The 22,404-nt window shown below is 48.5% G+C and overlaps 2 protein-coding genes across 3 annotated transcripts; both read right to left on the bottom strand.

Moving 5' to 3' along the window:
• KLK7 (kallikrein related peptidase 7) lies at positions 1-4,678 on the bottom strand. Its single transcript, XM_019792606.1, has 6 exons — positions 4,618-4,678; positions 4,106-4,239; positions 3,482-3,635; positions 3,142-3,389; positions 2,807-2,943; positions 1-792 (listed from the first exon to the last, which is right to left on the bottom strand). The coding sequence occupies exons 1-6, from the start codon at positions 4,668-4,670 to the stop codon at positions 637-639; spliced, it is 882 nt and encodes a 293-aa protein (XP_019648165.1). The 5' UTR covers positions 4,671-4,678; the 3' UTR covers positions 1-636.
• Positions 4,679-15,724: 11,046 nt separating this feature from the next.
• Positions 15,725-21,897, bottom strand: KLK8 (kallikrein related peptidase 8). 2 transcript variants are annotated; one of them, XM_019792595.1, is made up of 7 exons: positions 21,836-21,897; positions 21,333-21,410; positions 20,680-20,839; positions 20,264-20,523; positions 17,137-17,270; positions 16,143-16,233; positions 15,758-15,925 (listed from the first exon to the last, which is right to left on the bottom strand). In XM_019792595.1, the coding sequence occupies exons 2-7, from the start codon at positions 21,400-21,402 to the stop codon at positions 15,843-15,845; spliced, it is 798 nt and encodes a 265-aa protein (XP_019648154.1). In that variant the 5' UTR covers positions 21,403-21,410; positions 21,836-21,897; the 3' UTR covers positions 15,758-15,842. The 2 variants fall into 2 exon arrangements, with proteins under 2 accessions (XP_011236181.1, XP_019648154.1); XM_011237879.2 differs by lacking the exon at positions 16,143-16,233 and having other exon boundaries at positions 15,725-15,925.
• Between the last annotated feature and the right edge of the window lie 507 nt (positions 21,898-22,404).

Here is a 22,404-nt window from a genome sequence, read left to right as displayed (position 1 = left end):
TGTGTCTTTCCAGATTTTATTCTGTAAACATCTCATTTTACATGGCTAGAGTCACACACATGCTTGTATCTTTCTTTTTTCATGTTCCATCATATAACGCAAACATTCTTGCATAATACTAGCAATTCTGCCAAGTTATTACCCTTAGCAGCTTCCTCATATCCCTGTCCCAAACAGGCCTATTGTTTACATAAACCACTAATTTGGGACATGTTCAATGTTTCCACTGTTTTGCTATGATAAATAGTGTGATGAATTCAAACCTTGTTCCACACTTTGGATTTTTTTTTTTTAAGTAGTATCTTCCTCAACTAGAATCACAGGGTCAACGACCCAGTAAATAAGGGTCTCAAACCACCTTGCCAAACTGCCTTCCACAAAAATGGCACGATTTACAATTCCACTGGTTGAGAGTGCTGGTCTCGCTGCGTCTTTACCAGCACGGAGGTTTTTGTGTTTCATGCTGGTTTTAGGTCTTTGCTAACTTGATTGGTTTACACACATGGCCTATTGTTCAGGTTTTAATATGTCTTTGAGGAAAGGTAAAGTCAAATATGACCACAGTTCATCACGTCCTTATTTCTGTGAATTTCTTGCTGAGGGTGCATGGATGGAGAGGTGGGAGGTTTGCAGAGGTTAGCGATGCTTTCTCATGGTCTCATTTATCCATTTGACGTACTTGCAGACTTGGGTATAGACACCTGGGTCATTGGGTTGGCCACAAGGGAAAGTTCCCCAGGACACCAGGCCTTGCAGGGTACCTTTGCACATCAGTGGTCCCCCTGAGTCACCCTAGAGAAGAAAAAGCAGATTAGCCTCGGTTTCAGAACAACCACCACAGATTCCGCCCAGGGGAGCTCAAAAGGTCTCGGGCAGTGGCTGCTAGTGGGGCGGGGAGATGAGAAAGGGGTACGGGTGTGATAAATACCTGGGGTGGTCTGCTAAGGATACGCGTGATTAAAAGTTAAAAGTTCAAAGCCATCAGCTGCGAGGTCTCTGCAGAGCCACCTTCCCGCCACAACGGCGCACTGGCGCCGGTGGCGCCTCTGACCCGGGGAGCCACGCCAACCCAGGGGAAGGAAAAAATGCCTTCTAGACAGGTGCTGCTTTGCTTCGTGCCGCCGTGGTTACCTGGGGCTCCGGCATGTCTTCCGAAACTAGAGCATTTCTTTGTTCCGGTGGTTGTTAATAACAGTTCCCCCAGATAATATTCGAGAAAATTCGCACACCTTACACTGCACCCTTTGCAAGTCTAAGGTTCCAGGAGCGCCTGGCTGGCTCAGTCGGTTGAACCTGCTACACTTGATATCAGGGTTGTGGATTCAAGCTCCACGTTGGGTGTAGAGATTACTTAAAAATAAAATCTTTAGGGGCGCCTGGCTGGCTCAGTCAGTTAAGTGTGTGACTCTTGACTTGGGCTCAGGTCATGATCCGGGTCTTGGAATCAGCCCCACTTGGGGCTCTGTGTTCAGGGGGGAGTCTGCTTGAGGATTCTCTCCCTCTCCCTCTGCCCCTCTCCCCACTGTGTGTGTGCGCGCTCTCTCAAATAAATAAATCTTTAAAAAAGATAAAATGTAAGGTTCATGTGTTTACGAACCCCCGTTCTCCCCTCCCAGCCGATGGCAACAACTTTTATTTTCTGCTTCTATGGATTTGCCTGTTCTCAAAACCAGGGCATTTCTGCAGAACTGTAAGGCACCCGTCTTTGTGCCGTCAGACCGAGGACTTCCACCCTGGCCGATGGGAGAGACTCATGGTCCCTGGGCACCAATAGGAGAACAGGAGTTAGTGTTGTGGAGAGAACAAACTGGCTCTCTGAAGACATTGGCTTGAGCCCTGGCCAATGGGACCAATCACCGGGAAGGGGGTGGAGCTTTCAGGGCGTCAGAGCCCCATTTACTTTCCGCCTTTAAGGACTCTGCGCCAAGCCAGAGGGAGAAGGAGCATTATCCCCAGAGAATGGGTACATGCCCCTTGCGCATGAAAGGGGGACAGAGTGGCCCTGGCAAGCAGGGGCAGGACGGGTGACATAATTCAAAAACCGCAGAAATGGAGGGGGTGGGGAAGGAGCAGAGATGGGTCCAGGCGGAGACTGGGGGGGCGGGGCAGAGAGAGAGACGAATCCCACACAAAGAGAGGAAGACAATGTCATTCAGATACAGAGAGGAGGTTAAAAAGAGGAAGAAGGGGGAACAAGGAGGAGGGGGAGAGATAGTTCCTTCCCTAAAACCAGGACTGGGATGAGGTGGAGACATTAGCTCCAGGCACAAAGTCTCAATAATTGCAATACATAGCATATTAATGCAATGCTTGAAAAAATTTAGTATGCAAAAGTCCATAATGAGCACAGTATCCCAACTGTAGATAAAGACAGCATCACGACAGTGCTGTCCTGCCCCGTCACTGTAGCCCGAGGCAAATGAATCATTCAGTAGGACAGATGGCTCTTCATCAAAAATTCTGATATTTTGTTCATCGTGGACTTTTTGCATGGATTTTAATTTTTTAAAATGTTACGTTAGTAGAATATAATTTATCTTGGCACCCACTTGAAGTTTGGCCTTGAACCCAGTGCCTGTCCCAACCTTATCTTTTCCAGCCATTCTGCCCCATCCCTAGAGTCATGCCAGCCTCCCGGTCTCCCACTCCTGCCCCAGACAGAGAGCAGGGGAGAGAGAGCTAGGAAAACAGGCCTTGGGGTGAGTTGGGGGTACAAGAGACTTGCTCAGCACCAAGATCAGATGCACAGATTTCTGGATGGAGGGAAAGACAGGGGATCCGGGGCTGGGGAAGGGTGGAGTCTCACGTTGCAGGCATTGGTCTTGGAGTTGGGGATGCCAGCACACAGCATGGATTTTCCCAGTAGGTCCTTGTAAACCTTCTTGCAGTCCTGGGAGGAGATGAGCTTGACATTCGTGCACATGAGCTTTGATGGAAAGGTCACTGGTGGGGAGAGGGGAGGTCAGTCAGAGGCCTGGGTCTGCAGCCCCCTGAGTGCTGACGGAGAGAGGAAGAGCCTTGGACCCTGAAGGAAGAGGGGACTGGAGGCTCAACACTTGAGTCATGAGATGGGACCTGACTCCGGGTCTCCGGGGTCTGAGGGAGGAGTCGGGAGCCAGCGGGTCTCGGAGGCAGCCTCACCATCAGGGCTGGTGGTGGTGCCCCAGCCGGAAACGGTGCACGTGGTCCCAGGGGGTTCACAGCGGGAGGGCAGGTTGACCTTCCTCACACTCGATGACAGCCTGGCTCGTCTACTTAGCTTCACAAGCATGAGGTCATTCACGTGGGTCTGAGTGGAGTAGCCGGGGTGGCGGAAGGACCTCGTGGCCCGGATCTTCTGCGATCTCTTATCACCCAGCTGATCACTGCCCATGTGCACGTTGTAGTCACTGGGAGAACAGAGTGACATCCAGAGAGAAACACTGTGATTGGGAGGAGGGACAGGGACCCTGAGAGAGGGCTCAGTGTCCCTGCCACATACCTCATCATGCAGTGAGCGGCCGTGAGGACCCACTGTTCATTGAGCAGGACACCACCGCAGTGGAGCTGATTGCCCCTGAGCAGGGCCACCTGCCAGGGGTGCGAGCCTCTCGTACATGGCACTCCATCAATAATCTTCTCCCCACTCTTGTCACCTTGGGTTGGATGGAGACAAGGAAGAAACCTTGGGTAGCAAGCATCAAGGGGGCTGAAGCAGCAGCTGATGGATTTGGAGAGAAAGATGGAAAGAGACAGAGAGGCATGAGAAATGCAGAGGCAGTAAACGGGAACAGTGCAGAGAAAGCAGGATGTGGAGACGGAGAGCGATACAAAGGGAGCCTGCTCATAAACCCAGGAGGAACGTCTTGTCTGGAGGCAACCAGAGGCTGATGGGATGGACACTGAGTGCAGGAGATGGCCCGGAAGGCACAGAGACCCCAGGAGTCAGAAGGAAGCAGGAAGAAAGGGGGCAGGAGGTATTAGAGTCTTGTCTCCGGCGGGAGGAACTGCTGCAGGGAGAGGGTCCTGACCCAGGAAGTCCTCGGGGAGAGGGGACCCTGACAAGGGTCAGTGGGGACAAGGAAGGCCGCAGGGGTGAGGTCCGACCTCCCAGTCCAGCCCTCACCTTCTTGGCCAGCAGACCCCAGGACTAAGGTCAGTAGCAAGATCTGCAGGGGCAAGAGAAGGGATCCTGCCATGGTGGCCTCTCTCAGCCTCTCCGGGGGCTGCCGGGCAGAGCAGGGGTCTCTTCTGCTGGGGCTGGGAAGGACAAAGAGTTCAGGAAGTAGGAGTCCAAGCCCCCAGCCCTCCTCCAGCAGACCCAGGAGTCTGTGCCCCAGCCCCTCCTACGTCGGACCTAGAAGTCCATATCCCCAGTTTCTCCCCTACTCAGACCCAAGAGGCAGGCCTCCAGACCTCCCTTCCCCTTGGGACTCAGAAATCTGGGTTCCCATCCCTCTTCATCCGCAAGTCTAGATCCTCAGTTCCTTTTTTCCTAACAGACCCCAAATTCCAGACCTCCAGTCCCTCATCTCTCACAACCGGGATTCCAGCCACCCCTCCCACACCTCCGCTCAGAAAAAGGAGCCAGCAGTCCAGCCAGCCTCATCCCCCACCCCAAATGAGGCCCCTTCTCACCTCCGGAGGGTCTGATGTGATCTCGGCTCCAGTCTCAGTTGCGAGCCAAGCATGCCCAGCCCTGTGCAGGGCGGCCCTCTTATAACACCCCCGCCCCCACGCCCGCCCCCAGAGCCCTGGGGTGCAGGCGGAGCCGGCTGTGAGACGCCCCCATCCTGCTTTGCAGTTATCTCGAAGCCCTGAGGCAGCGAAAGCAATTGGCCGCACTCAATTCTTTCTCCACCCTCCCTCTCCAGGCCAGGGGCGGGCGGTACCCAGCCAGTTCGCCCCGCCCATTCTGTCCCTAGGTCCCTGGCGGCTGCTGCAGGTGTAGGACCTGAGAGGGGGCCGCCGCAGCAGGAGTCAAGGAACGGCCGGGCTCAGGGAACGGCCTCCTCTGGGGCCATTTGCTTGTCATTCCCTCTAAGGGGTGGCCTACACCCCGTACCCTAATTCAGACCAGCCTGTGGCAATTTGTGCAGGCTGGATCCCGATGGTGTTTTTGAGCCCCAACCCACTTCCAGCCCTGATGTAGGGATATGAATTAAAAAGAGGAGCTTTCCTTAACCCCACCCTACTAAATGCTCGCTATTACCAATTTAGTCTGTGTTCTCATATTATACACAGATTGCTATTGTATTTTGTATTTATAACAAAGAACCCCATACATAAGTCTTATGTAATAGAACTCTCTTTCTCTGTAAAATACCTTGAACAATTTTCCCTCTTAGTGCATTTAGATATTTCCTTTTCCTTCCTAAGGATTGAATAGTATTCCACTCTATGGTTGAAACACGATTTACGTAATGTGTGTTTCAAATTGATGTACTTTGGATAGTTACCACTATAATAAGGATGGAATGAACGTCTTTGTACATTCGTCTTTGCTCCGGCGTTCGTTCAAGGATTCATTGAGCATCTCCTCTGCCAGAAATTGTTCTGTTCCTGGGGACACAGCAAGCAGTCAACAAAGCAGACAAAAATTCCTCCACAGAGCCTCTCCTATTGGGTGGAGACCATGAATACAAAAATAAATACATAAAATGTATTGTTTGTTAGATGGTGGGAAGCACCATGGAGAAAAAGAAAAGCAGGAAGAGGGATAGGGAGTTATTGGTTCCCTCCATCCTCAGAGATCCCTGGGGTTGTAATATTTGGAACGATGATTGGAAAGACTCCATGTGAAGGTAACATTTGAGCAAAATCTTGAAGGAGGTGGTGAATGGATCTATGTAACCACTTGTGGGTAGTGAGTTCCAGGCAGAGCAAACTGGCAGGTGACCTAGGCAAGGGGTGTGACTAGAATGCTCTAACAGGGAAGACATTTTGAGTGGAGCAGAACGAGCAAGGGAGACAAGGGCAGGCCATGAGATCAGAGACCTAACAGGGCTCTTGAAGGGTCCTAACAGGACTCAGTGACATAGTCTTGAAGACCATTTTGTAGGACTTAAGCTTTCGCTTTGAGTAAGATGGGACATTGTCTGATTATTACTTGAAGGCAAATTCCTAAAAGTGGAATTGACCCCAACTTCTAAATCAGATCTCCAAAATGTAATTGGTTCCTCAACTATCAGCCCAAATCTTACCTCAATGCTGACCCAAACCCAATTCTACCTTTGTTCCATAATCTGACCCATAATAGGCATTAATGTTGCCTACCCAGGCATTCACTCCTTCTGCCCTTCTGTGAACACCCTGATTTTGCTTGGATAACCTTTTGTCCTTATCATGACAATAAGCTTTACTGCATCAAACATGAAACCTATATTCTGCTTGCCAGTGACTGGTTTAGAAATGGACATTAGAGGGCATCCTGGTCAATAAGGAGTGAAAGGAAGATCACTGGGGGCACTTCTGGGAAAGTTTTCAAAAGACAAACCTTAAGAGTTCCCATTTTTTTCTGCCAGATGATGTCCCTGATGTAAATTATGGAACTGCGGCAGCCCTCCAGGAACCATGGAGCAAAGTGGCTGGCAGACCAAGCTGGAACAGTGAAGGTGGCCAAACTGAGAGACGGAGATAATTGGTTTTTTTGGTGAGATCTCTGAGCTAGTGAAATAAACTATGGAGCCTCTTCATTTTGTGACTTCTTTGGGTTTCCTATCAGATCTGGAGTTTTTGGTTCCCGGAGCCAAAATCTTCCTTACTAAGACCTCAACAGTTAAATTCAAATCTGATCCTAAACCATGAATCCAAACCCAACTCTAACTTGAATCTGTCTCTTGAAGCCACAGTAACCAACAAACCACTCCTGCCTCCAGTCCAACTAGAGAACCACTCTCCCCAGCCCTCCTCCCACACGGTCTTCAGATCCAGTCCTTTATACACTTAAGGAATACATATTGAGCACCAACTATATACCAGGCTGGGCTAGATGCTGAGGATACAATGGCGCACAAACCCGGACAGTCCCTTCTCTCAAGAGGCTGACAGTCTAGAGTACAAGAAAGATACATAATTCACAAACAAATGTAAAATTACAAGTATAATCTGTGCTGTTAAGGAAAGGCACAGGGTATTATACTAGAGACAGGACCCAGGAATTGACAATAGGCTGAGAGTTGAAAGAGCAGTAAACATTAACTAGAATAAAATGGGAGGAAACCAGAGAGTATATCATTTAGAGGAATTAGCATGTGCAAAGGTCCTGAAATGGGGGTTATGGATGGAGCTCAGAGACTGAAGGTTGGCTGGAACCAGACAATGAAGAATGTATGTCATAACGAGTTTGACTTTATCCTGTGGAAGATGGTGAACCACTTGGACTCTAGTCAGAAGAGTGACATAACAAGATTTGTATTTGCAAAATATCACTCTCCCTGCTATATGAAGGATGGGTTTTAAGGGGATGCAGACCCATAAGAAGACCATCATTGTAGTCCAGATGAGAGATGATGGTGACTAGATAAGGCCATTTAAGAGGTGGATATAGCAGTAAGAGGATGGATTCCATATGTGCTTAGGAAAGAGAATCAACAAGTCTTGGGGGTGGATTAAATGTAGGATGTGGTGAAGGAGTCAGATGTTAAGACTTCAAGGTTTCTTGCTCGATGGATGGTGGTGCCATTCATTGAGAAGTCGTATTCAGATATGATCAAATGCTTGTGAGAGGGTGAGAGAGATCTCAGTCTCTGGCTTCAAGCATAATTCTAACTCCAATTCTTACTGTGACACAGTTCTCAACACCAATCTTGACACAAGCCCGAGTCAACCTGAAACCTCCACTCATATACCCAACTAACCCTTAACTCTGCCTTATCCGTGTCCAATTCTAACTTATACCTCAACTTGGAACCTCATTCCTGACCAAGTCCCTGACTTCAAATGTCAGCTCGAGCTACAACTCACACCTCAACCAATCTTAAACTTTGACCGAAACCCCGATTCCCTAAACATAAACCAAACTCAATCTTGACCCCAAACTGAATATCACCATAGCCTCAGTTCCAAGCCTGACCCATGCACAACTCAAACCATAGTGTCCATCCCAAACTATAATAATATTCCAGGAAGCCCACACTGACATCCTCCCTATAAGCTCATCCCCAACTCACCCCACTCCTAACACTCTCACTCCTGTTCCAGCTCTATCTCATCTCCAACCCAATTTCTATCTAAAATTTCATATTTACTTTCACGTCTGACTCTTTCCCCATCCGGTCTTCATTTTCCCAACTCCACATACCACCTTGACCATTTACTTCTCACAAACTCTAAAATAAAGTCTACCAACTGACACCATACTAACAATGACCCCATACTGACTAAATTCAAGCTAAGTACCCAAACTTTCTGAGACACTTAACTCTCATCAAATCCAAAATGAGACCCCAGAACACAGACTCCTGACCCCACCAATTCCACAGGAGGACCCTGGCCTTGAGGGGCGTCAACCTTCCTGACTTGGGCTCCCAAATCCAGTAGAGGTAGACCCCAGGCCACTTGACTTCATAGCCCCATGAGTCGTAATCTGTATCTTTCCCTCTAAGCTTCCTAAGGAGAGGAACTTTAGTAAGACTTCCAATTTGTCATCTACTGCCCAAATCTCTATTCCTGGATTCTCTCTTCAGCCCCCTGCTTCATCAGCATTCTGTTGGAAAGAGAAAGGGAGCTACGGTTCTCTGGAGCCCTGTTGTTCATTCTTACAAACCCGGAACTTCTCCTCTGCTGGGCTCTGCATATCTGTCTTTCTGTGTTCTTAACTATTTAATCTGATTTTGTTGCTGAACTCATCTTCGTGAGCAGAAGGAATGCGTCTGGTGTTCACTGGTGTTTTCTTTAACACCCAGCCCAGACCAGGGAACGTAGGAAGGACTTAAATAAATACTAGCTTGTAAACCACTGTCATCCGCAGATTCGCCAATCTTAGACTCAGTCTTTCCTTGATCCCTATGCCAATCAGCCGTGGGGTGTGAGCAAAAGAACTCGGCCTCACAAATCAGACCAACCCAGGTGTGAATCCTAATTGCTCGCCCTGTGATTTCAGGTAAGTGACTTAATTTTTCTTTCTTTTTTTTGTTTTTAAAGATTTTATTTATTTATTTTACAGAGAGAGAGACAGCCAGAGAGAGAGGGAACACAAGCAGGGGGAGTGGAAGAGGAAGAAGCAGGCTCCCAGCGGAGCATAGAGCCCGATGTGGGGCTCGATCCCCGGACCCTGGGATCACACTCTGAGCCGAGGGCAGACGCTTAACGACTGAGCCACCCAGGCACCCCAATGACTTAATTTTTCTGAACTTCACTTTGCGTCTCTTTAAAGTGGGGAGTGGGGCACCTGGGTGGCTCAGTTAGTTGGGCTGTCTGCCTTTGGCTCAGGTTGTGATCTCAGGGTCCTGGCGAGCAGGCCTCCCTGCTCAGTGGGGAGTCTGCTTCTTCCTCTCCCTCCGCCAATCCACTCAACTCATGCTCGCTCTCTCTCTCTCTAATAAATAAAATCTTGAAAAAAAAATAAAGTAGGGGGGAGAAAAATTTACCTCTCAAGGTAAATGGGAGGATAAAATAAAATTATGAAAAGAAAGTGGATGTACACATAGCACACACTGAGTTAATATTAGCTCCCTCACCCCATTATCCAGAATGAAGCAGCTTCCATTTCTTATATGCCTGCTGTGTGATGTGTCAGGCATTTCTCAGAACTCATCTCTATTCCTCACATGGGTCCTAGTGAGGACTGTCTTCCCCATCATATAGATGAGAAAATGGAGTTTTGAAAGAGGTGAGATCACTTGAGCAAAGTCTATTGCTAAGGAGTCAGAAGAGGCAGAATTCAAATGCTGAGGATTGCCCATGGTATCACGGTTGTACAGACCTACACTCCGAGAAGAGAATTTTCCAGGGACACTGTCAAACACCTTTGAAGTTGCATACAGCTCAGAGTGGACTTGGAACCCTATGGGTCTATTAATGATGCATACCCCCACGTTGGTGAGACTGCCAAACCCCAGCCCTCCTGTGCCCTTTGGGTTTAGCACCAGCACCTGTTCTGAAGTCCCACACAGATACCCAGCCTCATACCTCCCTTGCCCTCAAACTCATGTCCTGAACCATTGCCTGATGACTCATCCTCCAGCTCATGATTACACCTGAGAACTGGCATCTGGTTATCCTGCCAGCTGTGCCTTGCCCTGAGGGATCTTGGGCACTGTGACCCTGGAACCTCCTGACGCAGGCCCTTGGGTTCTGAAGGCCCATTGTTTCTGACTTCCTGGATTCCCTTCCCTCTTCTTTCAAGAACAGCTCCCCACTTCTTCTGGGAATCTGCTCTTTCATTTCGCATAACTCTGGTGAAAATATCAAACACAGTTCTCTAATCCCTCCCATCTGCCCACCCAAGCACTGAGATTGCTGAATGACCCAGGCCAAGCCAACAAGAGCATTGCTTCCTCTCTGACAACAAATATTGATCCAAGGGGTGGGCTCATTCAGAGCCAATCAGAGTTCTTCCCTGGGAGAAATATCAAGATGCAAAGAGAAGGGAGATCTTTGTTTCTGCTGTGTTTGCTTAATTGGGTGTGTCAGTAGCTGCTATGTTCCCTCCATCTAAAAAGTCTGTCTACAGAGACTAGAATGAGATCCACAGAAGGAAAGAGACAAGCAGAAATGAGAAACAATTCACACACGCCAAAAAGAAAAACAGAGGGAGAGAAGTAGGCAGGGTGACAGAAAGTGTCACAGAGAGAGAGAGAGCAAGAGCATGTGTGAGAGAGCTGATTGGCTTAAGTCACCACTTCAAGTACTTGAGACTCTGGTACCCGAGTCACATTCTGACATCATGAACCATCCCCATAACCTTCTTAAGCACCTAAGCCAACCAGCCCCTCTTTCATATAAGTCAGTTCTAACCGGGGCTCTGACATTGCTATCCAAAAGCTCCCTGACTAAGTGGATCCTTCCAGCTTTTGTCCATGCCTAGTATTCTGATTTCCTCCCAGATTCCACAGTCCACGATCCTATTCCTGAATTTCTGGTTGACCTTGGACCAGTCTCTTCCCTCCCTTGACCTCAGCCATGCCCCTCCTTAATACTATAAATCAATCTTCAAGGGTTCTCTGTTTTGTTTTGTTTTTTTCCATTGGGGACATTTAAATATCACCTGGATATTGGGTGGTATAAAGAATTATTACTAACTCTGTAAGGCGTTGATAATGTAAGGTGTTTATGTTTTAAAATAATCNTTCGTGAGCAGAAGGAATGCGTCTGGTGTTCACTGGTGTTTTCTTTAACACCCAGCCCAGACCAGGGAACGTAGGAAGGACTTAAATAAATACTAGCTTGTAAACCACTGTCATCCGCAGATTCGCCAATCTTAGACTCAGTCTTTCCTTGATCCCTATGCCAATCAGCCGTGGGGTGTGAGCAAAAGAACTCGGCCTCACAAATCAGACCAACCCAGGTGTGAATCCTAATTGCTCGCCCTGTGATTTCAGGTAAGTGACTTAATTTTTCTTTCTTTTTTTTGTTTTTAAAGATTTTATTTATTTATTTTACAGAGAGAGAGACAGCCAGAGAGAGAGGGAACACAAGCAGGGGGAGTGGAAGAGGAAGAAGCAGGCTCCCAGCGGAGCATAGAGCCCGATGTGGGGCTCGATCCCCGGACCCTGGGATCACACTCTGAGCCGAGGGCAGACGCTTAACGACTGAGCCACCCAGGCACCCCAATGACTTAATTTTTCTGAACTTCACTTTGCGTCTCTTTAAAGTGGGGAGTGGGGCACCTGGGTGGCTCAGTTAGTTGGGCTGTCTGCCTTTGGCTCAGGTTGTGATCTCAGGGTCCTGCGAGCAGGCCTCCCTGCTCAGTGGGGAGTCTGCTTCTTCCTCTCCCTCCGCCAATCCACTCAACTCATGCTCGCTCTCTCTCTCTCTAATAAATAAAATCTTGAAAAAAAAATAAAGTAGGGGGGAGAAAAATTTACCTCTCAAGGTAAATGGGAGGATAAAATAAAATTATGAAAAGAAAGTGGATGTACACATAGCACACACTGAGTTAATATTAGCTCCCTCACCCCATTATCCAGAATGAAGCAGCTTCCATTTCTTATATGCCTGCTGTGTGATGTGTCAGGCATTTCTCAGAACTCATCTCTATTCCTCACATGGGTCCTAGTGAGGACTGTCTTCCCCATCATATAGATGAGAAAATGGAGTTTTGAAAGAGGTGAGATCACTTGAGCAAAGTCTATTGCTAAGGAGTCAGAAGAGGCAGAATTCAAATGCTGAGGATTGCCCATGGTATCACGGTTGTACAGACCTACACTCCGAGAAGAGAATTTTCCAGGGACACTGTCAAACACCTTTGAAGTTGCATACAGCTCAGAGTGGACTTGGAACCCTATGGGTCTATTAATGATGCATACCCCCACGTTGGTGAGACTGCCAAACCCCAGCCCTCCTGTGCCCTTTGGGTTTAGCACCAGCACCTGTTCTGAAGTCCCACACAGATACCCAGCCTCATACCTCCCTTGCCCTCAAACTCATGTCCTGAACCATTGCCTGATGACTCATCCTCCAGCTCATGATTACACCTGAGAACTGGCATCTGGTTATCCTGCCAGCTGTGCCTTGCCCTGAGGGATCTTGGGCACTGTGACCCTGGAACCTCCTGACGCAGGCCCTTGGGTTCTGAAGGCCCATTGTTTCTGACTTCCTGGATTCCCTTCCCTCTTCTTTCAAGAACAGCTCCCCACTTCTTCTGGGAATCTGCTCTTTCATTTCGCATAACTCTGGTGAAAATATCAAACACAGTTCTCTAATCCCTCCCATCTGCCCACCCAAGCACTGAGATTGCTGAATGACCCAGGCCAAGCCAACAAGAGCATTGCTTCCTCTCTGACAACAAATATTGATCCAAGGGGTGGGCTCATTCAGAGCCAATCAGAGTTCTTCCCTGGGAGAAATATCAAGATGCAAAGAGAAGGGAGATCTTTGTTTCTGCTGTGTTTGCTTAATTGGGTGTGTCAGTAGCTGCTATGTTCCCTCCATCTAAAAAGTCTGTCTACAGAGACTAGAATGAGATCCACAGAAGGAAAGAGACAAGCAGAAATGAGAAACAATTCACACACGCCAAAAAGAAAAACAGAGGGAGAGAAGTAGGCAGGGTGACAGAAAGTGTCACAGAGAGAGAGAGAGCAAGAGCATGTGTGAGAGAGCTGATTGGCTTAAGTCACCACTTCAAGTACTTGAGACTCTGGTACCCGAGTCACATTCTGACATCATGAACCATCCCCATAACCTTCTTAAGCACCTAAGCCAACCAGCCCCTCTTTCATATAAGTCAGTTCTAACCGGGGCTCTGACATTGCTATCCAAAAGCTCCCTGACTAAGTGGATCCTTCCAGCTTTTGTCCATGCCTAGTATTCTGATTTCCTCCCAGATTCCACAGTCCACGATCCTATTCCTGAATTTCTGGTTGACCTTGGACCAGTCTCTTCCCTCCCTTGACCTCAGCCATGCCCCTCCTTAATACTATAAATCAATCTTCAAGGGTTCTCTGTTTTGTTTTGTTTTTTTCCATTGGGGACATTTAAATATCACCTGGATATTGGGTGGTATAAAGAATTATTACTAACTCTGTAAGGCGTTGATAATGTAAGGTGTTTATGTTTTAAAATAATCTACACTTTAGGGGCGCCTGGGTGGCACAGCGGTTAAGCGTCTGCCTTCGGCTCAGGGCGTGATCCCGGCGTTATGGGATCAAGCCCCACATCAGGCTCCTCTGCTATGAGCCTGCTTCTTTCTCTCCCACTCCCCCTGCTTGTGTTCCCTCTCTCGCTGGCTGCCTCTACCTCTGTCGAATAAATAAAATCTTTAAAAAAATAAAATAAAATAAAATAATCTACACTTTAGAGTTGGCAAACGTTTCTCAGAAAAGAGCCAAAAAGTGTATATTTTAGGCTTTGCAAACCATGAGATAAAATTGAGGATATTATGTAGACATTTACAACAAGAGAGAAAACTGGAAAATAAATTTCTAATTTTAATTGATGAAATCCAAAAACACAGTAAATCATTTGTTACCAATTTTTGTCATACAGGTGTATTAATGAGCAAAATGGAATTATTTTCGGGGGATAGCATCTTGCTCAATTAGAGTTCAAAATTAATGCTCCCTGTAATCAGATCAAGTAATAAAAGCTATTTTTAGCTCTTGGGATTTGGCCCATTGGCTTTAGTTGGCCATACCCTGTTTTAGAAACATGTAACAAAATATTTAAGAACAATAGGATGGTCAACATTCATTTCAGAACGTTCCAGCATTAGGGAAGTGTGTAATATAGGTGAAAGGATTAGTTTTGAGTGGGATGGTGGTATACGAGGGTTCCTATACTCTTTTATGTATGTTTCAGACTGTTCATAATAAAAATTCTCAAACAATTCTGTAGACAGAGATGACCCTTGAGTATCACCTCCAGAAATGCATCCCCGGTTCCAGGAGGTAACGATCAGACATGAAAGACTTCCTCAGGATTTCTGGTATTCGGGAACTTCCACAGAGGACAGACGTTGATTCACGAGATGCCTCTTGCTCACCCACACCGCTTGTGGAGAACTGCCCCACCCACAGCCCAGGACCAGAGATGTCTCTTGTCACGTGACTCTAAATAACCACTGATTGGTTGGGACTGTCGCCTGACCAGAAGACAGTCAAACCATTGGCCATTCAGTAACCTATCATGTGGCCGGCATTAAGGACGAAAATTGACCTGGACCAATGGGATTCTCTTGCATGAGAATATAATCTGGGAAATCCTGGGACAGTGAAGCTGTTGGTGGTAGGTGAAGGTGAAATTCAGAGGTTGGGAAGTAAGGAGAGAGACTGGAATAGCGCATGAGGGAGCCAACACTATGAAAATGCAGAAGCATGGAGAGAAAGGCGACAGAGAGTCAAATAAACGAATCAGAAGGTTGGTAGAAAGAAAGGAATGAAACAGAGGTGAAGAGAGATGAGATAGAGGGGAGCCAGTGCCCATGTTGTTGCAATTTATTTATATCCTTACAATAATACCCCCTCCACACACAACTTTCCCAAAACAACATACATTAAGCCTCTGCTCTGATGAAAACTCCAGGAAATCTCTTTTTCTCCACACTTCAGTTTGGACACCTGCAATGAAGTGACTCATTTCCTTCTACCACAGCAGAAAAGCTCTAAGCTGTGAGAAAGATTTCTCTTTCTCCTAAGGAAAGAGAATCTGTTGCTAAGAGTTTTGCAGGCTGTCAATGTTCTATTTCTCCATCTGGGTGGTGGTTCCATGGGTGCATATTTAAGCTGCTCATGTATTTCCTGCACCCTACTCTATTTTATAATGGGGGAGGGGAACTCTCCCCTCAAAGCTTAGAAACACTAACTACTCAGAAAAACGAAACAGAAGTTCTTTCAAATCTGTCTTTTGCAGGCCAGTCCATTGAGTATTTGGAAATCCTTGTGTGTCTTCTCCCGTGAAATTAACCTCCCATTCCTCCAAGCCCTTCTAGAATAAGGGAGATCACTCCAGGCAGTGGTGATAGCCAGAGTGGTCATGGGGGTCCTGGTCTCTATAGACTTTGCAGCGAGCCTCCCAGCAAGGTGCAGACCCCTGTCCTTCCATCCCTCCCCACAGGGCCAAAGCACAGACAGGGAGGGAGCCAGGCTGAGTTGTGAGTTTTATTGAAGAGGGTCCAAAGCTTGTTCTAGCATCAACCCCTGCTGCCTATGGTCTTCTTGATCCAGTCCAAGTAGCGGCAAATGTTGGTGTAGACACCAGGTCTGTCAGGCCGCCCACAGGGGTCTGATCCCCAGGATGTGATGCCCTGGAGAACACCACCACACACCAGCGGACCCCCGGAATCTCCCTGGATGGGGAGAGTAGAATACTTTTACCTAAGATGTCCTGCGGTACCCAGCAGTTAGTACTAGTTCTGTAGCATGATTGGATCCCTCTAGCCAATAGGGGTAAGAGCATTGTACCCTGGGACCAGTGGTGAGACACAGGGGTGGGGCTTCATGTACAGGGACACAGACCGGATGTCCTAGGATTGCCCTAGGATTTCCCCTGGGGGAAATCCTTACCAAGGAGGCAAGAGAATGGTGTCTCAAAGGTCCAATCCAGAAAGAAGACAGTGAGGATTACTTGGAGGGAACTGAGCTGATGTCTCCATTCCTGGTCAATGGTGAAAAGATCTTTGAATCCAGTTACCAAACATAGGAGGAAGGAGCAGAGTTCTTGTGGACACACACACACACACACACACACACACACACACAAAAGGGACAATAGCGGGAGTCTTTTGGGAAGAGATCATTGTCTCTATGGAACCAAAACCCTCCAAGAGATGAGATTTCATGGGACAACATGAAATGACTTCATTCCTGGCCAATAGGAAAGAAAGCATTGAAGTATTGTCTTCAGGGACCAATCATTAGCAAAGAGGGTGGGCTTCCATGAGGGATGCAAACCTGGGGGGCCCTGAGGACCCAAATTGCAGTCAATAAAAAGGAGTGTGTTTTATTTATGGCAAATCCCAAGATTTGTTATCTTGGGTATGGGGACCCCTTCGAGGGACCATTAAAGTCAATGGCTCCATTCCCTAGCCAGTTGGCAAGAGAGCTTTGCTCCCCGAGGGACCAATCATAGGAGAAGGCAGTGGTGCTAGGGAACCCAGTCAGGTCCTCCCAAAAAGTGGCTGACTAATTGGTCAGTGATAGAGTCAGCACAAAATCCCAAAACTAATGCTGAGGAAGGGAGCAGGGATCCTGCGTACCCTCTAGCCTCAGAGTCTTTCCCTCATGGACATCTCCTCTTACCCCCTTATCTCCTCCCCCCTCTAAGCCCCATCCTGAAGACAAGGGTTCCCGGGAAAATTATAGCAACAATTCAACATTCCTGAACCCTGTGCAGTGTGACCTGCAAGAAGAATGTGGCCTTCCCTGAACCTGCTTCCCACTCTAGAAATAGGGGTAACCTCTCTGGTCATTAACTCTTTGAGGTCACCCTCCTGCCAAGCCTCGAGCTTCCATGGGGGGTGAGGGACAAGGGAAGAAGGGGGTTTCAGAAGTCACTCACCTGGCATGAGTCGGCCCCATTGCTGTTGCCTGCACAAATCATAGCATCTGTGACTTGCCCGGGGTAGACATCCTGACACTTCTTCTGGGGAAAGATTTCTACTTCTGCGCAGTTGAGGGTGTCAGGAAAATTCTCTGAGGGGGCAGAGGTTGTAAGTTCCCAGAGAGAGCAACCATTTTTCCCTCAATACCTGTTTGGATCTAATCTCCCTTCTGTACCTCCATGGCTGCACGGGAGAGTTTTCTGACACATTTCACAGGGTACATCACTTCTCACCACATTAAACAAAGCCATGGCCCCTGCTGTTTGCTTTCCATCATCTAGAGAAGGGCTGTTGGACTCTACTTTCTGTTTCTTGTCCAGTCATTTCCAAATTAGGGACCGGGGAACTGGAAGACATGCGGGTGTCCCTTTGTGACACCTCTAACCTTGTCTCTCTAATCTTCCCAACCCCAGACCACCAGGTCCCCAATGTCAGCTAAGTCCTACTTCTTCCAAAAGTCCCCTCATCTTAGAAACCTTCCCTGACCATTCTAATGAAGACACCACCCCTCCATCACACCCTATCTTCTAACGCTCCATGATATTTCTTTATAGCACTTAACCCTACCTAATAATTCATTTTATTTGTTTATTGTCTGTTTCCCCAGCTAGCATGCAACTCCATAGGATAGAGACTTCACACAGTAAAGCAGCTGGGGCATACCAGATACTCACAAATAAATGTTGAATTAATGACTAAAAGTGGAATTAATCATGTAATGTACACCACGGGGAATATAGTCAATAATTTTGTTACAACTTTGTATGGTGACAGATGGTAACTAGACTTATTGTTGTGATCAATTTACTGTGTATACAAATGTCCAATCATTATATTTACACATAAAACTATAAGAGTGTTGTGGCCAACTACACTTCATTTAAGAAAGAAAGAAAATGGAATTAATCTTCCTTATTAACCTTTGAGCAATAGACTTGGGGCGGGGGGAACTTATATGTGGCACCTCTTATGTTCCAGACAGAAGATGTATACATACTGACAAGCTCATTGATTGTGAGAAGTCTGAACTCACAATAGCTTTTTGAAAGATGGATACTGGGATACCTGGGTGGTTCAGTCGGTTAAGCTCCTGACTGTTGGTTTTGGCTCAGGTCATGGTCTCGGGGTCATGGGATCGAGCCCCACATTGGGCTCTGAGCTGAGTGTGGAGCCTGCTTGAGATTCTCTCTCTCCCTCTCCCTCTGCCCCTCCCCCTGCTCTCTCTCTCTCTCTCTCAAATAAATAGACAAATCTTTTTTAAAAAAAGAAAGAGGGATATGTTCATCTGTTCCATCATTCATTTATCCACACATTCATTCAACAAATATTTATCAAGCATACTGTGTACCAGGAACCCTCCTGAGCACCAGGAATACACAATGAAGAAAATAGATTTAACCTGAGGCCTCATGGAGCTTAAAAATCTATTATCTATCTATTGCCTAAAATCTATTATCTAATCGTCAAAATCTATAATTTTACAGATGAGGAAAATGAGGCCAGAGATGGGAAGGGGCTTGCCCAGAGGAAAGGGCAGAGCCATGGGTTGAACCGACCTGACTGATTTATGAGCAGGTAGGTTTCCACAGCATCCCATTGTCCCCTGAGAAGTAGAAGTCAGACGGGCAGGGTCAGAATCCTGTCTTTGCTTGGAAAATCCTGGCTTTCCTGGTGAATCACATGCCTCTCTGAGCTGAGCCTCAATTCTCTCACTGTGAAGCAGGGTGAGGGCTGCCTGGACTCTGAAGTCCCAAAAGGAGAACTTCAACGGAGGTCCACACTTTGGGTCCAGAGTGAGGAGGGAGCTGGAGACCTAGACTGTGGGTCTTGGGAGAGGAAGGGACTGGACTCCTGGGTGTGAAGGACGAGAGTCTCTGGCACCAGGAATCATGGGTTCAAAAGGGAGAAGATGATTAGGAACTTGTTTTCTGGGGCCCCTGAAGAGCCCATATACCCCAAGCCTGTTAAGAAGATTATAGAAAATCCTGTGCAATGAAAGATTTCATAACATGATGCTCTCCATGGGATACCTGGGTAGCTCAGTTGGTTAAGCATCTGCCTTCGGCTCAGGTCATGATCCCAGGGTCCTGGGATTGAGCCCCGACTTGGGAATCCCTGCTCAGCAGGGAGTCTCCTTCTCTCTCCCTTTGCCTCTACCCCCTTCATGCTCTCTCTCTCATTCTCTCTCAAATAAATAAAATCTTAAAAAAACTAAACTAAACAAAACAGAAAAACCAAGGCGCCTGGTGGCTCAATCGGTTAAGTGTCTGCCTTTGGCTCAGGTCATGATCCCAGGGTCCTGGGATCAAGTCCCGGGGAGCCTGCTTCTCCCTCTGCCTCTCTCTCTCTATGTCTCTCATGAATAAATAAAAATTTAAAAATAAATAAATAAACCCGTTGTGTTAACATAAAGAACATTAAAACAAAACAAAACAAACAAAAACCAAAAACAAACAAACAAACAAAACAAAACATGGTACTCTCCACCGGGAAGGAGGCTTTCTTTTCTTTTTTTCTTTTCTTCTTTTCTTCTTTTCTTCTTTTCTTCTTTTCTTCTTTTCTTTTCTTTCCTTTCCTTTCCTTTCCTTCCCTTCCCTCCCCTCCCCTCCCCTCCCCTCCCCTTTTCTTTCTTTCTTTCTTTCTTTCTTTCTTTCTTTCTTTCTTTCTTTCTTTCTTTCTTTCTTCTTTCTCTTTTTTTCTTTCTTCTTTCTTCCTTTCCTTTTGAAGCTGGGTGTGCAGCTCCAGCCAAGGCCTGAACTCAGGACCCTGAGATCAAGACCTGAACCGAGATCAAGATTCGGACCCTCAACTGATGGAGCCCCCAGGAGCCCCAAGGAGGCATACATCCTTTATCCACTCATTCACCCATCCATTTTTTGGGGAACCTGGTTTAACAATCTTCTATTTTGCTTTCTTTCTCCCACCACTCCACTAATATTTTGGCCTTCTGGGTTTCCAACATAGGCCACCTATGAATCTCAACCTCACAATCACTGTCCCTTCCCTATCTCCTTCTGGAGGCAAAGCTTTCCCAATGGCTTGAGGTCCACTGGGCCAGCCAGCTCCTCCTCTCCCTCCTACTACCTCGGGGGCTGGTGATGGTGCCCCAGCCTGAGATGGTGCACTTCTGGCCAACTTCAGGGCAGTGATCCGCCAGGTTGATGGGCTTCACTTTGGGCCCCAGGGATGCCCGACCGCGTAGTCGGATGAGCATGAGATCATGGCTGTGGTCCTCATTGCTGCTGTTGTAGCAGGGGTGCGGGATGGATTGAGCCACAGCCATTTCTTGCTCTGAACTGTCCTTATTCTTCAGGCTGTGATCCCCCAGGCGTACTGTGTACTTCCTGTAATGGTGGAGAGTAATTGGGGACCAAGGCAGGAGTCTGGGAACCCCGTCCCCTCCTCCCTCAGCCCTCCTCTTTCAGACACTCAGTCTCCAGCTCTCTTCTTCCCCCCTTTCCCCAGGCCCCAGCCCACCTCTGCCCCAGATATCCACTCACTGTTTTTTACAGTGTGCTGCCGTAAGGACCCAGTTTTCATCGATGAGGACACCCCCGCATAGCAGCCGGATGCCCTGGAACAAGGCCGTCTGCCAAGGCTGCGAATGGGCCTCACACTCCTGGCCGCCCAGCACCTTGGACTCCTGTGCCCTCAAGCGTCCTGCAGCAGGAGGGACAGGGTTTGGATCGTCACCCCCTGGGGCAGTGCAGAGGCCAGGAAAACCCACTGTGGGTTCAAAAGGACATACAGCGAGTTCTCCGCCTGCCTCCTCTCATGCCCACACCGGGAAGGTGAGGCCCCCAACATGCACGGGCTGCCACACAGATGCGCACGTCCACTCATTGAAGCCCATGAGTCACACCGAGTCGCACACCCGAGCATGCTTCCACATGCTCCCACATGCGTCTGCAAGCCGTGTCTACTGCGCATGTCTGCTCCCCTCAGCAAGCAACCTTGCCGGCTTAGCGTGCTCACGCAGTATTCGGCACAACCCGACACACTCCTACCCACTGCCGTGTGTGCATGCCTCCGTCCACCCTCAGAAAAGCCCGAAGACGTTCCCAACTGTGATCGCACGTTCCCCGCCCCCCCCCGCGCCACCATCCCAAGCACCTGCCACACATTCCCGCAGGCTCCCGCCAGGCCCCCTCACCTGTCCAGGCTTCCAGCAGCAAGAGCAGGAACATCCAGGTCCAGACCGCAGCAGGTGAGGGATGTCCCATGGTGGGGTCTGGGAGAGGGAGAAGGCAGGGCTGAGAAATGAGGAGGGAGGAGCCCTATGTCCGAGGAGAAACTTGAAATAAGAGAGCAGAGCATCCGGAGCCATTCTTGTGGGTCCTGCAGGAGGAGGGGCGTGGGGACCCCGCTTCTTAGGTCTGAGGAAGAAGGGGGCAGACCCCAGATTTCTGAGTCTGAGGAGAGGAGGTGGGAGCTGGATTCCTACATTCCCAGGAATGGGAGAGTTAGAGTCCCAGACTCCTGGATCTGATGGAAGAGGGGACTTGGCATTAAGATTCCTAAGTCTTGGGGAGGAGGGGGCCGGGGTCCAGATTCCTAAATCTTGAAGGAGGAAGGGGTCTGAGATTGGGGTCCTGGGCCCTGGAAGAGCAGGGGCCCGAGGCCTGACGCCTGTGTCTGAGAACTGTGGCATCTCACCTTGCAGAATCCAGGGGGCGGGGTCACCGACTGATTCAGACCCAGAGGAAGAGGCCCCAATACTTCAGCTCTGTCTGCCTGGTACTAGGTTCTGGAGGCTTTTAACTGGGAATCCCCGCCTCCCGCTCCGCCTCCTCCCGCTCGGGAGCCCGCAGAGCATCAGGGAACTGGAACCGTGTGTATGAGTGAGGAGGGGCTGAGGGGCTAAGGGCCTGAAAGAGAAACTTTGAGGGGTGCGGGTGGTGGTAGCTAGGATCTGGACCTCCTCAGGCTTGGGAGAGAAGGACAGAAGGACGTCAGTGCTGTGACTTCTGGGTCTGAAACAGAAAGGGCCAGGGACTCGGACAACGGACTCCGAGGGAGGAGGGGGCTGGGGATCTGGACTCAGGGTCCAGGGGAGGTAGGGGTTGGGGGTCTGAACTCCTGGGTCTGAGGGAAGCGGGAGCTGGAACCCAGAATCCTGGGTCTGAAGGAGGAGGGCGCTGGGAATCTAGACTCTGGGGCTGGAGGAGGGGCTGGGATCCAGACTGTAGGTCTGAGGGAATAGGGACTGGGGGCCCAGACCCCGA

The sequence above is a fragment of the Ailuropoda melanoleuca genome, chromosome 12 (assembly GCF_002007445.2).
Source record: "Ailuropoda melanoleuca isolate Jingjing chromosome 12, ASM200744v2, whole genome shotgun sequence".
In the NCBI taxonomy this organism is placed as follows: Eukaryota; Metazoa; Chordata; class Mammalia; order Carnivora; family Ursidae; genus Ailuropoda; species Ailuropoda melanoleuca.
Note: the sequence above shows the minus strand (reverse complement) of the source record. Positions and strands in the feature narration are given on the sequence as shown.